Source organism: Vigna radiata, chromosome 8 (genome assembly GCF_000741045.1).
Source record: "Vigna radiata var. radiata cultivar VC1973A chromosome 8, Vradiata_ver6, whole genome shotgun sequence".
NCBI classification, from domain to species: Eukaryota; Viridiplantae; Streptophyta; class Magnoliopsida; order Fabales; family Fabaceae; genus Vigna; species Vigna radiata.
In genome coordinates this window covers 24,974,550-24,986,975 of record NC_028358.1, presented here as the reverse complement: position 1 = coordinate 24,986,975, position 12,426 = coordinate 24,974,550, and the positions used below count along the sequence as shown (strand labels likewise).

At 33.7% G+C, this 12,426-nt stretch overlaps 2 protein-coding genes across 2 annotated transcripts; one reads left to right on the top strand and one right to left on the bottom strand.

The window, feature by feature from the left end:
- The first annotated feature begins 337 nt into the window (after window positions 1-337).
- On the top strand, window positions 338-1,963 carry LOC106770784 (auxin-induced protein 22D). Its single transcript, XM_014656582.2, has 4 exons — window positions 338-1,095; window positions 1,184-1,389; window positions 1,479-1,578; window positions 1,667-1,963. Exons 1-4 carry the CDS (start codon window positions 353-355, stop codon window positions 1,737-1,739), a joined length of 1,122 nt encoding a protein of 373 aa, XP_014512068.2. The 5' UTR covers window positions 338-352; the 3' UTR covers window positions 1,740-1,963.
- A 6,859-nt stretch (window positions 1,964-8,822) lies between these two features.
- Window positions 8,823-10,573, bottom strand: LOC106771168 (protein OSB2, chloroplastic). The gene is made up of 4 exons (XM_014657091.2): window positions 10,065-10,573; window positions 9,446-9,524; window positions 9,269-9,363; window positions 8,823-9,173 (listed from the first exon to the last, which is right to left on the bottom strand). Exons 1-4 carry the CDS (start codon window positions 10,530-10,532, stop codon window positions 8,985-8,987), a joined length of 831 nt encoding a protein of 276 aa, XP_014512577.1. The 5' UTR covers window positions 10,533-10,573; the 3' UTR covers window positions 8,823-8,984.
- Between the last annotated feature and the right edge of the window lie 1,853 nt (window positions 10,574-12,426).

The following is a 12,426-nucleotide window of genomic DNA, read 5'->3' as shown; positions in this document are numbered from 1 at the left end:
ATGTGTATGATTAGGTTTGTTACTTAGAAGCTAAGAAGAGAGGAAGGTATAAATTGAAGGATAATGATATTTTGACAACACTTTTTGATAATTTTTTTGACAACGAAACACGTGTCATCATTTTATTGGTCTATTTAAATTTATGTTTAAAAAATATTTAAAACGGATCAATCACAAGCTGTCACGTATGCGTTGTCAAAAAATTGTTAAAAAAATCTTGTTAAAAAAAGTTTTTCCTAAATTGAATAGGTTGTGAGTGAAGTCATGAGATGCAGTGCACCCAGAGCCCACGGGATTTGAATTGAATCCCGTCACAGAATTCCAACGGCAGTCACATGGTTATGACCATCCAATGAAGGACATCCACGTGGGACCCCTATCATTATCACATGTACCAACGCCTCGTGATCCAACGCTCCAGGATTCGCTCCTCACATCCCATTGTCCCAATCAATCCAGCCCCACCGTGGTCCCCGCTGTAGAGTACCACTGGCCCTCCCTTGTTCCCCCCTTGTCCCCCTCTCACCCTCACACACCTGCTTTCATGTCCCTCCTGTCACCGCCAATCATATCTCTTCTTTCCAACCCCACCTCACGCGCTCCTTCAACCGTGTGCTCTGGGCCCCACTCTCCCCTACTCCCATTGGTCAGTAAGAAACGCGTGTCACAGCCCAGGGTGGCTTCTCTCTTCATCATTGTGTCAAAAATTCATGCACTCAGAATAAGTCACCTACATATTGTCCCACACCAATGTTGCTATAAAATTAATGATCTACTACCCACTACCCTTGCAACACAACTTGCATCTCATTTCTCTCCTCTCTCTCTCTCTCTTTCTCAAAAAACCGAGTTGAATTGTTCTGGTCTTTTTGTAAGCACCTATCAAGAAACAATGGAGAATTCATTGGGAAGCTACGAAAAACAGCTTAATCTGAAGGCCACTGAGCTGAGATTGGGGTTGCCCGGTAGCGATGAGCCTGAGAAACGTGCTACTGCTAGAAGCAACAAGAGATCTTCGCCGGAAGCAAGTGACGAAGAGAGCATAAGCAATGGTTCTGATGTCACAAAAGAAGACAACGTTGTACCACCTGCAAAGTAAGTGTTTTTGTTTCGTATTTGTCTTAATATGACTGTATGTATATTTAGATGAACGAATGAATAATGGAAATATATTGGGATGTAGGGCACAAGTAGTGGGGTGGCCACCGATTCGATCTTACAGGAAGAATAACGTACAGCAGAAGAAAGAAGAAGAAAGTGAAGGAAATGGGATGTACGTGAAAGTTAGCATGGCGGGTGCACCTTATTTGAGGAAGATAGATCTCAAGGTTTACAAAAGCTACCCTGAACTTCTCAAGGCCTTGGAAAATATGTTCAAGTGCATATTCGGTAAGAACACTAACAGTTAAGATTTGTTTGGCTTATATTTATATATAAAAGAGGAATCTATATATAAAATTACACTGCTTGTGATGCAGGAGAATATTCAGAAAGGGAAGGGTACAATGGATCTGAATATGCTCCAACTTATGAAGACAAAGATGGTGACTGGATGCTGGTTGGAGATGTTCCATGGCAGTAAGTTTGTTTCTTGTTCTCCTCATGAATCTGTTATTTGAAGTATCAAGTATTTGCTTATAAGATTGTGGTTTTGGTATTCTTGCAGCATGTTCGTGTCATCCTGCAAGCGGCTCAGAATTATGAAGGGATCAGAAGCAAAGGGGTTGGGTTGTTTTTGAGCCCAAAATCAAAGCATATTTGGCTGATTAAAAGGAGAGATGCACATACACAAATTTCCTTTATTTGTTTATTTCAAAGACTGTGACTTTCTTAATACACTGTTCCAAATTCTCATAGCCATAACCCGAATGAGAAACAGTGATTAAACGAGAAGAGAATAAAACCAAAGCATATGCTATTTAATTGTATACAGAATATAAATACATATATAATTTTTCCTTCTCTTTCTTTACTTACCATTACTATATATATATATATACATACGAAGGATCAAGAAGGTCGAATTTCTTCTTAACTTTGCATTTGGTTTCATCTGATTTATCTTTCTTCTTCATTTTACTTGTCGATTAGAGAAAATTTTACTTTATGCATTATTTTTGACGCCAATTTTGACTACCCATATAAGTAACAGATCAAATAACTAGGATATCGTCTCCTAACAATGATAATTTCTGAATTTAATACTTATAAAGTCAAAGAAGGTGTGAAAAGAAAAGGTACATTTGAATAACCCTTCATTAAAATTAAAATACTTTTCATATATATTAATTCAATTAAAATATAAGTAAATCAAGTATAAGTATATCTATTCTTTTTTTATTAGTTTAAAAACTCCCTCGTAAATTTTTAACCAAATTTTAAGTTCATAATAAGTCTTGTAAAATTGCTTAAATTCAGTTTTCAGAATTTTTAGATGAATGAAGTTAGAGTTGTATAATAAACATCTGAATGATTATATATCTTTTAATTCGTGAAAAAGGTAAAAATATTAAAATAATTGTCATTATTATTTTGGCTGTGAAAAAGGTTGGTGAGGCATCATGAGAGAGATGAATATATTCTTCTTGAAAATGAAGATATCCACACAAATTATTCAAATAATTATGGGGAACATGTCGGTGGGGCACAACTACATTGACCCCTTTCACTATACATAGATTCATATACTTAGTTTCAGGGAATCATGCATGTGCACTAAATTTCAGAGCTTTCGTTAGAAACGGTGAAATATAAATATTTATATTTATTTGATACATATTATAAAACGAAATTGTATTTTTTTAAAACATAAAAATATAAAGTGAAAAAAATAATATTAAATAAATATAAAAAAATTGTATGAGTTAAACTACCATTTCTACAATGTCATGATGAATCTAAAAGTAAGAAACCCTTATCCGATAAACTTGCTTTCATTGCTTGTGTGGTGTGATAGGATTCTGCCATTTTCGCCGGTTCCATGACGTAGACTCTTGCTTTAATTTCATCAATCATCTTCCTCCAACAACTTAGTCTTGCACCGAGTTGGTGCTTGCACTGTGCACTAATTGAGAGTGTTTGGCATGCTTTACCTTCACAATTCCAATGGATAGAAAATTTTCACTTTCTCTTCTCCTACACGTCTTAGTTTCTTCTGCTTCATAATTATTAGAAAAAAAAATTTAACAATTTCTTTTTATAATTTTTTGACAACACATACGTTACAGTCTATAATTAATTCGTTTTAAATATTTTTTCAAACATAAATTTAAACTAATCAATTAAATAATAACACATGTCCTGTTATAAAAAAGTTATCAAAATATCAATATCTTATTAGAAAGAGTTCTCTCCGAATAATGATGATAACAATAGAAATGCTAACATGTACGAAACCCTTCTTCTCATATTGCCACCGGCTGTATTTTCCGTAGAAACATTTTTTAAGGAAAGTTAAGTGATTACTCAAAACTATATTTTTTGCTCTGCATTTCCCGAATACATACAATTATGAATTGCTTTTGGTGAAAATATATCATACAAAAGCATGGGTATAACCCAATTTAAACTCCTACTAATGTTGACTTAATTAACATATATATTACATATAAAACTTTTACTAGAACAATATGTAACTTGATTTTCTAAGTTTCAATAAAAGAACTCAAATTCTAGCAGTCTTTGGAAAAATTTTCGGTAATTAATGACGGTTGAAATCTAGTTAGTCAATGTTTGAAGTTATTTATTTTGTTTCACTGTTACGAATATAATTATAAAAGAAAAAAAGTGAAAGTGGGAAGTTGAGGTGTACGAGAGAAAGAAGTGAAAATTCAGTGAGATTCACCTGCATACAACATTGACGGGATGGTAACAAAAATATTTCTTTTTTTTTCTTAAGAGAGAGAAAAGGAGAATATAGAGGAGATGGGAGTACGTGTTGAAGAGAGTGACATTTTGAGGTAACTAGGAATGGGGTCAAGGTATACGAGAGTTTTCTTCTCTCTTTGTTTAGGTAGAGTACGCGAATTTATCTATATTAGATCACGATATTTTAATAATTTTTTTTAACAATTTTTTATAACAGATTATGTGTTACCATTTTATTGATTTGTATATTTGAAATTAACTAATCACAAGTTGTTACATAAGCAGTTGTAAAAAAGTTATTAAACAAATGGTTAAATACATTTTTCTTTCTCTTATCTTTTTTCTTTTTCTTTGTTCGTTGTTATCATATGGTATTTAGATCAGGATTTTATAATGTATGGTCTTCACCCGTAAGGTCATGGAAGAAGGCATGGATGAGCTCGAACAACAACTAGAGAAGGTAAAAAGCTTGATTATGTCTCTCTACTAGTCTCACAATAGTGGACTCAACTGGCACCAATCACATCGAAGATAAAAGAGGAATGCAGAGGTGGATGGAGAGGTTGATAGCGAGGAGGGAGACAAACAAACAAGTTACACTTCTCGAAGCATGAGTAGTGACTCATCATGAGACTTTAAAGGTAGGAAATTAAAGATTCCGATATTCAAGAGAGAAGACACTTATGGGTGGATTATTCGTGCGAAATGATATTTTAAACTAAATTCGGTGGAAGAGAGGAAAAAGTTGGATGCAGTAGTTATTGTCATAAAGAGCGTTGAGTTGGTACTGGGTAAAGCAAAGTCAAGAACTCAATTAAGAGGAATTCAAAGGTGCGTTGATTAGAGGATTCCAACCAGGAGTGGTGCAAAATCCTTTTGGGCCATTGCTAAGCATTAAACAAACAAGCTTAATTATGAAATATAGGGACAAATTTGAAAGGGAATATGCTCCCTTGAAGAAAGATGAGAGGATTATGTTGAAAGGGATATTTCTCAATGGCTTGAAAGAGGAAATCCTAGCGGATCTAAAACTCCACACTTTTTTTCTTTGCAAAAGCTCATATCACAAAACTTCATAACCGAGTACCAAGACTGACACGTTGCTTCAGGCATATCGGATATTGGATACTCTTTACGCACCTTGCATTCATGTAAAGACTAGGGAGTTGATATACTGGATAGGGCTAAGGATCCTTTTACCCTTCCAGATAAGGACTATAATTGTAATACATGTTAGGATACCAAGTATCGGGGATCAAGTGTCCCATTCCAGATTCTTGGTACCGATGTCACCTGACTCAAAATGGATGGACTGAAACTTGTTGTTGGGCTCGATAAAGGCAATTATGCTTGAGCTGGGTAATTGGGCCATTTAGTTTCTCAGGTGATGGGCCCACATAGGCATGGTTCATCCAGTTGAACCCATCACTAGTGCAATGAAGGGTTATTGCCTCGGTTATTTTGGGTTTACAACTACAGTTACAGAACCGAGGTATATTCAAGCAAGGTAAAAAGTCCAGATTTTTGACCTTGGTTCAAAAACCAAAGTAAAAAACTCACGATTTTGTGTTCAGAAAACCCGAAGCAGTAAAAAAAATAGGATCTATGACCTCGGTTGGGGTCTAGAACTGAGGCAGTTGACTCTTTTTTGCCTCGGTTCTTACCAGAACCACTGTCTAAAGTATGTTTTTTTTAGAAAGTAATTATTTGTTTTTGCAAACATTCCATAGCATATATACAAGAACACAAACCCAGAAACATACTTGTAATCTGAAGTTTAAAAAATATTTGCATTGCAAATCTTAAAAAGACTCCAATTTTCACTCCGATTAATCGTTTTCTATTTTTACAAATAAAAAAATTGTTTTTTTTTTCAAACTTTGCAAAACGAAAACATCAAAAACTTAGAATGAAACTAACCTTGAAGATTAGAGGTGGCTTCTGTGCTGAAACAACACGAAATAAATATCCAAAGAGCACATGTGCACAAAATTAATCGGTAAAAATGAAAGACAATGGTAGAGAAACAATTAATCAACGAAAAACAAAAGAAAAAAAATGAAAGAAATGGAAGATGATGGTCTAAAAGGCATGGAGAGAGCAGCAACGACGCAAAGGAGATTACAAATCTCAAATGTGCAACTCTACTTGCGAAATATAACCCAAAAAACATGTTATTACCTCGACTATTTTTTTAACTGAGGCAATAAGGGTTTATGGCCTCGATTCTATAAAGAACTGCTGCCTAAACCCTCTCAAAAAAATAAAATAAAAATTTCAGTTATTTTATGTCTCGGTTCTCTAAATAATCAAGGTCGTAGACTTTTGCAATAATTACAAAAATGTCACCACGTGAGTTTTAGGCATTGGTTCTTTTTGAACCGAGTCATATACCTTTGCGATAATTACTAGTGCATGGTCTACTAAGTCAAAACACTATAAATATTACATTAATGATAATTTATTTTCACTTTTTGCATTAATTGAGATTTGACTTCAGAACTCTGACCAGATTACTGACTTAAGCATTGAAGAACCTTTAGGTAAAGTGAACAAATTTCTCTTATCTTTTCTCCTTTTCTTTGTTCATTGTTATCAGTTGGTATTTGGATCAGGATTTTAGGAGTGTATGGTCTTCCCCACAACACCATGGAAGAATGCATGGATGAGCTCAAACAACAATTGGAGAAGGTAAAAAACTTCATTATCTCTCTCTACTAGTCTCCAATGGCAGACTCTACTGGCACCAATCACATCAAATATAAAAGAGGAATACAGAGGTGGATGGAGAGGTTGATAGCGAGGAGGGAGACAAACAAACAAGTTACACCTCTCGAAGCACGAGTAGTGACTCATCATGAGACTTCATCATGAGACTTTAAAGGTAGGAAATTGAAGATTCTGATATTCAAGGGAGGAGACACTTATGGGTGGATCATTTGTGCGAAACGATATTTTAAACTAAATTTATTGGAAGAGAAGGAAAAGTTGAATGTAGCATTTATTGTCGTGGAGGATAAAGGGTTGAGCTAGTACCGAGAAGAGCATAGTCGAGAGCTCAATTAGGAGGAATTCATAGGTGCGTTGATTAGACGATTCCATCCAAGACTGGTTCAAAATCCTTTTGGCCATTGCTAAGCATTAAACAAACAAGCTTAATTATGAAATATAGGGAGAAATTTGAAATGGAATATGCTCCCTTGGAGAAAGATGAGAGGATTATGTTGAAAAGGATATTTCCCAATGGCTTGAAAGAGGAAATCCAAGCGCATTTAAACTCCACACTTTTTTCTTTGCAATCATGATTTTATTTTCTCAATCATGTTAAGAACTTCTCTCGGAAATTATTATCTCTGACCCTTTACTTCAGGCTTCTGCTTAGTATTATATAATAAATAACTCTGTAACTATATAATAATAATAATAATAATAATAATAATAATAATAAATAAATAAATAAATAGGTTAAATTTTTATATATTTTGTATTGGTTACTGAAATTCAAAATAATAATTTAGATTGAATTGTTCTAGAATTAAAGGAAGTTTGAGCTGTAATAAATTATTCATATCAAACTCGATTTAACTTCTAGAAGAACCAGCTTTTATTTGATTAAGTCGAACCTAATCAGATTGTACTGGACTTATTTCCAACACCAAAATATGATTTGGATGAAAACGTCTCTGCAGGCTGTATTTCATATCCAGGCTTGCAGTTACCGAATTGATCAATTACTATTTTTCTTTGTTGATGCCCTTATATCCATAGTTGAACCCTGTGTCATGTGTCGAACATAGTCAGTTTTTCAGGACAACATTAAAGTTCTCTACAATGTTGACCTTGTTATGGCTCATTAAGACTGAATTGTCCTTAATTTTCTTCCTTCAAAATTTGACACATTTTACGCAACATATATTTAAAATTATAAAATGGTAATTCATTATCATAAATTTTATGTAATCATTATCAACACCCAATTTCGTCGAGAGAAATAAATAATCAAAATTAAAGAATAAGAGAATAATAATTAATGGTGGATAAAGAAATAAAAAAGGAAAAAGAAAATAATAAAATAATCTTCTTCATCCAAGACACATCTCTTTATAATGTTTTTGAAATATTAATCTCTTTAGAGTATTTTTGAAATATTAGTTTAATATGATAATAATTTGAATCAATATTATGACAATAATTATAAACAATAATTAAAGATCGCTAGAAAGAAAAATATGATTTCTTTATTAAAATAGACAAATTTTCTGATAATTATTATTATAATCAATGTCTTGAATATTATTTGATTTATTTTATAATCAATGTCTTGAATATTATTTGATTTATTTTTCTTGCAATCAAGACCATTTCTTTCCCTATTTTATCCATTGTCAATTAATTCTCAATTAGGTAAAGATTGTCATAATATTATACGCACCCTGTAAAAGAAAAAGGAACGATAAGAGAGGGAGAGACTTGCAGAAACAATAGAAAGAAAGAGAGTATAGAAGCACTGTCTTTGGATAGACGCGCTAGGGTGTCAATACCTTAGTTACGTGTAACCGATTTTCAAACCTAAAAATCTATTTTTCGTAGACCATACTTTTATTTTAGGATTTTTCCATAATTTTTTCATAATAAATTACAGTGACGAATCCCAAAATCTTTTCTTAAATCCGTTTGTTTTTCAGTTTGTCGTCCCGTCGCGATCCCGTTGTGACCATCATTAACTTCCTAGAAAATAGGTAAAGAATTATAACTCATTCAGTCTCTTTCGAAAAAGATAGAATGAAATCTTTACTCCGTTTCTATACAAAATATCCAAATAATTTTGATTTTATTCAATCATATTTCGATTCATTTCATCCCATCTTAGTCCAACTCATTTCATTATCTACCATCAATCAAACATATATCTATATATATATATATATTAGTGCAATACAGAATATAAATTATAATTGGAGAACAAGGATACTTAATTCTATGCTAACTAAATAGATCCCAAAGACAAACTTGATATTATCAGTGCCGCCACGTAGAGTTTAAAATTACGGGCAAAATGAAAAACAGCACAAAGAAGTTTCAGTGTTGAAATTAAATATTTGGTAGGCAATGAGGTCTTAGAAGGACAAGATTTGATCTGCAGGCACCATATGTACAGGCATCCTAGCGCCGTGACCAGCATTAGACCCCATTCTTGCGTCCAGTATTTCCAGTTGGGAGCTGACCCATTGCGGAGTGTATCTGCCTTCGATCCATAGAGCTTCCCCTGTATCTTTGTGTTTGAAATCAGGGGCTTTTGGGTTCCTCTGCAAATTTTCCAGATATATAAGGAATGGAAAATTAACAAAAGAACTTGGAGGATGCAACTTCTCTAAAATCACAAATTTAATCAACAATTCACCTTTGTCATCCTATTGTCCCACCACTCCCCTGGGTTAGCAAAGAACGCCTGCCATAATTCCACCACAGAACCAGTACCACTGCTTACTTTCCTACCTGAAACAAGAAGAAAAATATTTACCAAAACACACAAAACCAAGCCAAGATGACATCACATTCCACATAACACAACACTTGCCACTTCCATCAGACTCTTGATCCGCCAATGCCACCTTTGATAGATTCCTTTCAATAAAGTTCAGCTGTTGAGCAACAACCTGGCCACATCCAAAGTGAACAAAATCAAGTCAAAACTGTTTCTTCTTAAGAAGCACCACAATGTACATTAACTAATAAGTTATAACTAGTATACAACGACCAAAATAAGCTTGTTTGGTACACAAGCTTATTTCAATATCTTGTAACTTTTATGTTCACTAGTTTATCACTACATCAATTTCTATTTATCGACTGGTTCATTGAATAATGTTAGGACACATTTTCAATTCCATCAGCAGGTCCTGGCTTATAACTTTCAAGTTCTTCCAAAGTTACAAGTTTTAACCAGCTTATACGATTTCAACTAGCTTACCAAACACACGTTTTTTAAGATTTTATTACTCATAGTCCTGAGTTACACAATATACTTAAAAATATATATTTTACTACTTCAAAGTACAATTTTGATACATATAACCATTATTTATCTTCTAATGTCTAAACTAAGGACTAAACAAATTAAAATACAACGTATTTTGGATTAAAAGAGACCAATTTTAAATGTAAATACCATAATCAAATTGGGGTAAAGAAAAAACCTTGTAGTAGGCGTTGGTTTTGCCTTCCTCGCTTTCTACGGTGTCGGTTATGAGGCGACCGGAAACATGAACTTGGTGACCTTTCTGAAGATGCTGGGAAGCAACAAGCGCGAGATCGTCCCAGAAAGTGAGGTTTATCAACGAAGTTTGGGTGGCATTTTTCTTGACAGAGAGGCAGGTCCAGGCGACTACTTTTCCGGATGGGAGGTGCTTGATTTCGACGGGGACGGCGACGATGCCGATGAGGTTGACGGAGTTCCAGAGCTCCTTCTGCCACGGAATCTCGGAAGGCTTAGGGTACGACGACGTTGTGATGGAGCACTTCAAGCTCCCCAACCCTTTCCAGCGCCGTGTTCTCCACGAGGGAGAAGAAGCAACTCGAAAGTGGGGTTTCGAAACGGCGGTTTTGAGGAAGACGAGAACGTTTCTCGAGGTGGTAGATGATGATACTGCTTGCTGTGACGCCATGTCTGTTTCTGAGTGCTTCTTCACTACATGCGCGGATAGATAAGGAAAGTAGAAATTTGTAATCTGTTTATCGAATTGGGCTTTCGGCTTCGGCCCATTTGTAAGAGCCTGGTTTTGTAAATTGTATGTTTTATATAATTAAATAATTGTGGTAATTAAAAGTGAGTGATAAATGAATATATATATTTAAACCAAATTAAATATATAAATGAATATACAAAGAAAAAAGAAAAAAAGTTAGAATTTTTTGTGGAAATAATGTGTGAGCAATGGGAAGAGAAAAGACATTATCGATTTTGTGCTCTCTTGAAACTATTTCTATAACAATTTCTTTTGTGTCTTTCTTATCTGTTACTTATTAAAGTTATAAAATTTGATTAAATTTTTTTAATTTCTTTTTCATGAAAGACATTATTTTATTAAATTAAAAATTTCATTACTAGATAAAATTTAAATAATTTTGGAAAATAACATACTTGTAAACATAAATTAAATTCTCTCGATTAATTTAATTACATAAAAGAAATGAGAAAAAATAATTAATATAATAACATTTTTTTTTAATTTACAAGCTATATATAATTAAATAAATATGAAACAAAATTTTATTAAACCTTACGAATATTTACATAATTTATTTAACTATTTATAAATTTTAGTCACTATACATTTTTTAAGGGTAAATTAATGTGAATAATTTAATGAAGAAAAATACATTGGATATATAATTCATATAAGACAATATTTTTTATTAAAAAAATTGATATAAAATTGTTTCGGTTGAATTAAGATCTCTAACCCAAAACATTTGAAGTTGTCTGTTCCAAGGATCGATCATTCTTTCTTGATATTCGGTCGTCTTTCCTTTTCCCGATAACGCAATCTGCTGATGGGTGATTGACCTATAGAAGAGACTCCGATGGCTCAAGTCAGATATGTTTTATAAAGAGGTCTATATTTTTGTTAGGATAGAAGAAGATAATTGTACCTGAACGTCAATCATATATTTATAGGGCTTGTGACAGCCAAACACATTGATTAACCATTAACACAATATATTTTAAGTAATCAAACCCAATAATTAATCATTAATACCGTATATTTGAATAACGTAAGGTAATCTGACATGTTAATACCCGCTTAATTGTCCATAAATGACAATCAATTCCGATCAGTATACTTAATATAATACATAAGCCCCAAACCCCAAGCAAGCTCTTTGTTGAAAGAGGTAGTGGGGATTATTATGAGTTTTAAAAGAGGTCGCTCACGTAGCAAACTCTTTATTGAAAGAGGTGGTAGGGATTATTATGAGTTTTAAAAGAGGTCGCTCACGTATTTATGGGATCTATCTTCTATGCTTTAAGTCTTCATTGCTCTCTGTACCGAGCGGCAAACTCTAGGAGTTCTCTTTGGAACAATTCCCTAAACTGAATAGAAAATGTTAAGAGTTTTCTTTGAAACTTTTTCCTGTAGAAGAGATTTTCACTCCAAAAAATATGCGTTTAAGTAAAATAAAGTAAACGCTTCAATATTTTATAATGAAAAGGCATTGGAACTTGACAAAGCTGAACCTGTTGAGTAGTCGACTGATAGTTCTTTTTCGAACTTTCTATGTTGAGCGAGGATTTCTGAAACCATTTTTTCTGAAACCATTTTTTCTGACTTCCCCCTAAGTGACTTTGAGGCAAGAGTCATTTTTTCTGACTTCTTGCGTTGAGCAGGGATTTCTGAAACCATTTTTCTAACTTCCCCTGAGCAGCTTAAGGCAGGAGTCATTTTTTCGCCTTCCTGCGTTGAAGCCAATTTTCTGACTTGCCCCCAAGCAGCTTGAGGCAGGAGTCATTTTTCTGACTTCCTGTATTGAGCAGGAATTTCTGAAGCCATTTTTCTG

Bases quoted from the DNA above. Each gene is read 5' to 3' on its own strand.
- LOC106771168 (XM_014657091.2), bottom strand. From the start codon at position 10,532: ATGGCGTCACAGCAAGCAGTATCATCATCTACCACCTCGAGAAACGTT. The intron at 9,364-9,445 runs GCAAGTGTTGTG...TTCTTGTTTCAG, and splicing joins TCAAGAGTCTGATGGAAGTG to GTAGGAAAGTAAGCAGTGGT. The intron at 9,174-9,268 runs GTGAATTGTTGA...GAAAATTTGCAG, and splicing joins GGGACAATAGGATGACAAAG to AGGAACCCAAAAGCCCCTGA.
- LOC106770784 (XM_014656582.2), top strand. From the start codon at position 353: ATGAAGGACATCCACGTGGGACCCCTATCATTATCACATGTACCAACG. The intron at 1,390-1,478 runs GTAAGAACACTA...CTTGTGATGCAG, and splicing joins TATGTTCAAGTGCATATTCG to GAGAATATTCAGAAAGGGAA. The intron at 1,579-1,666 runs GTAAGTTTGTTT...GTATTCTTGCAG, and splicing joins GTTGGAGATGTTCCATGGCA to CATGTTCGTGTCATCCTGCA.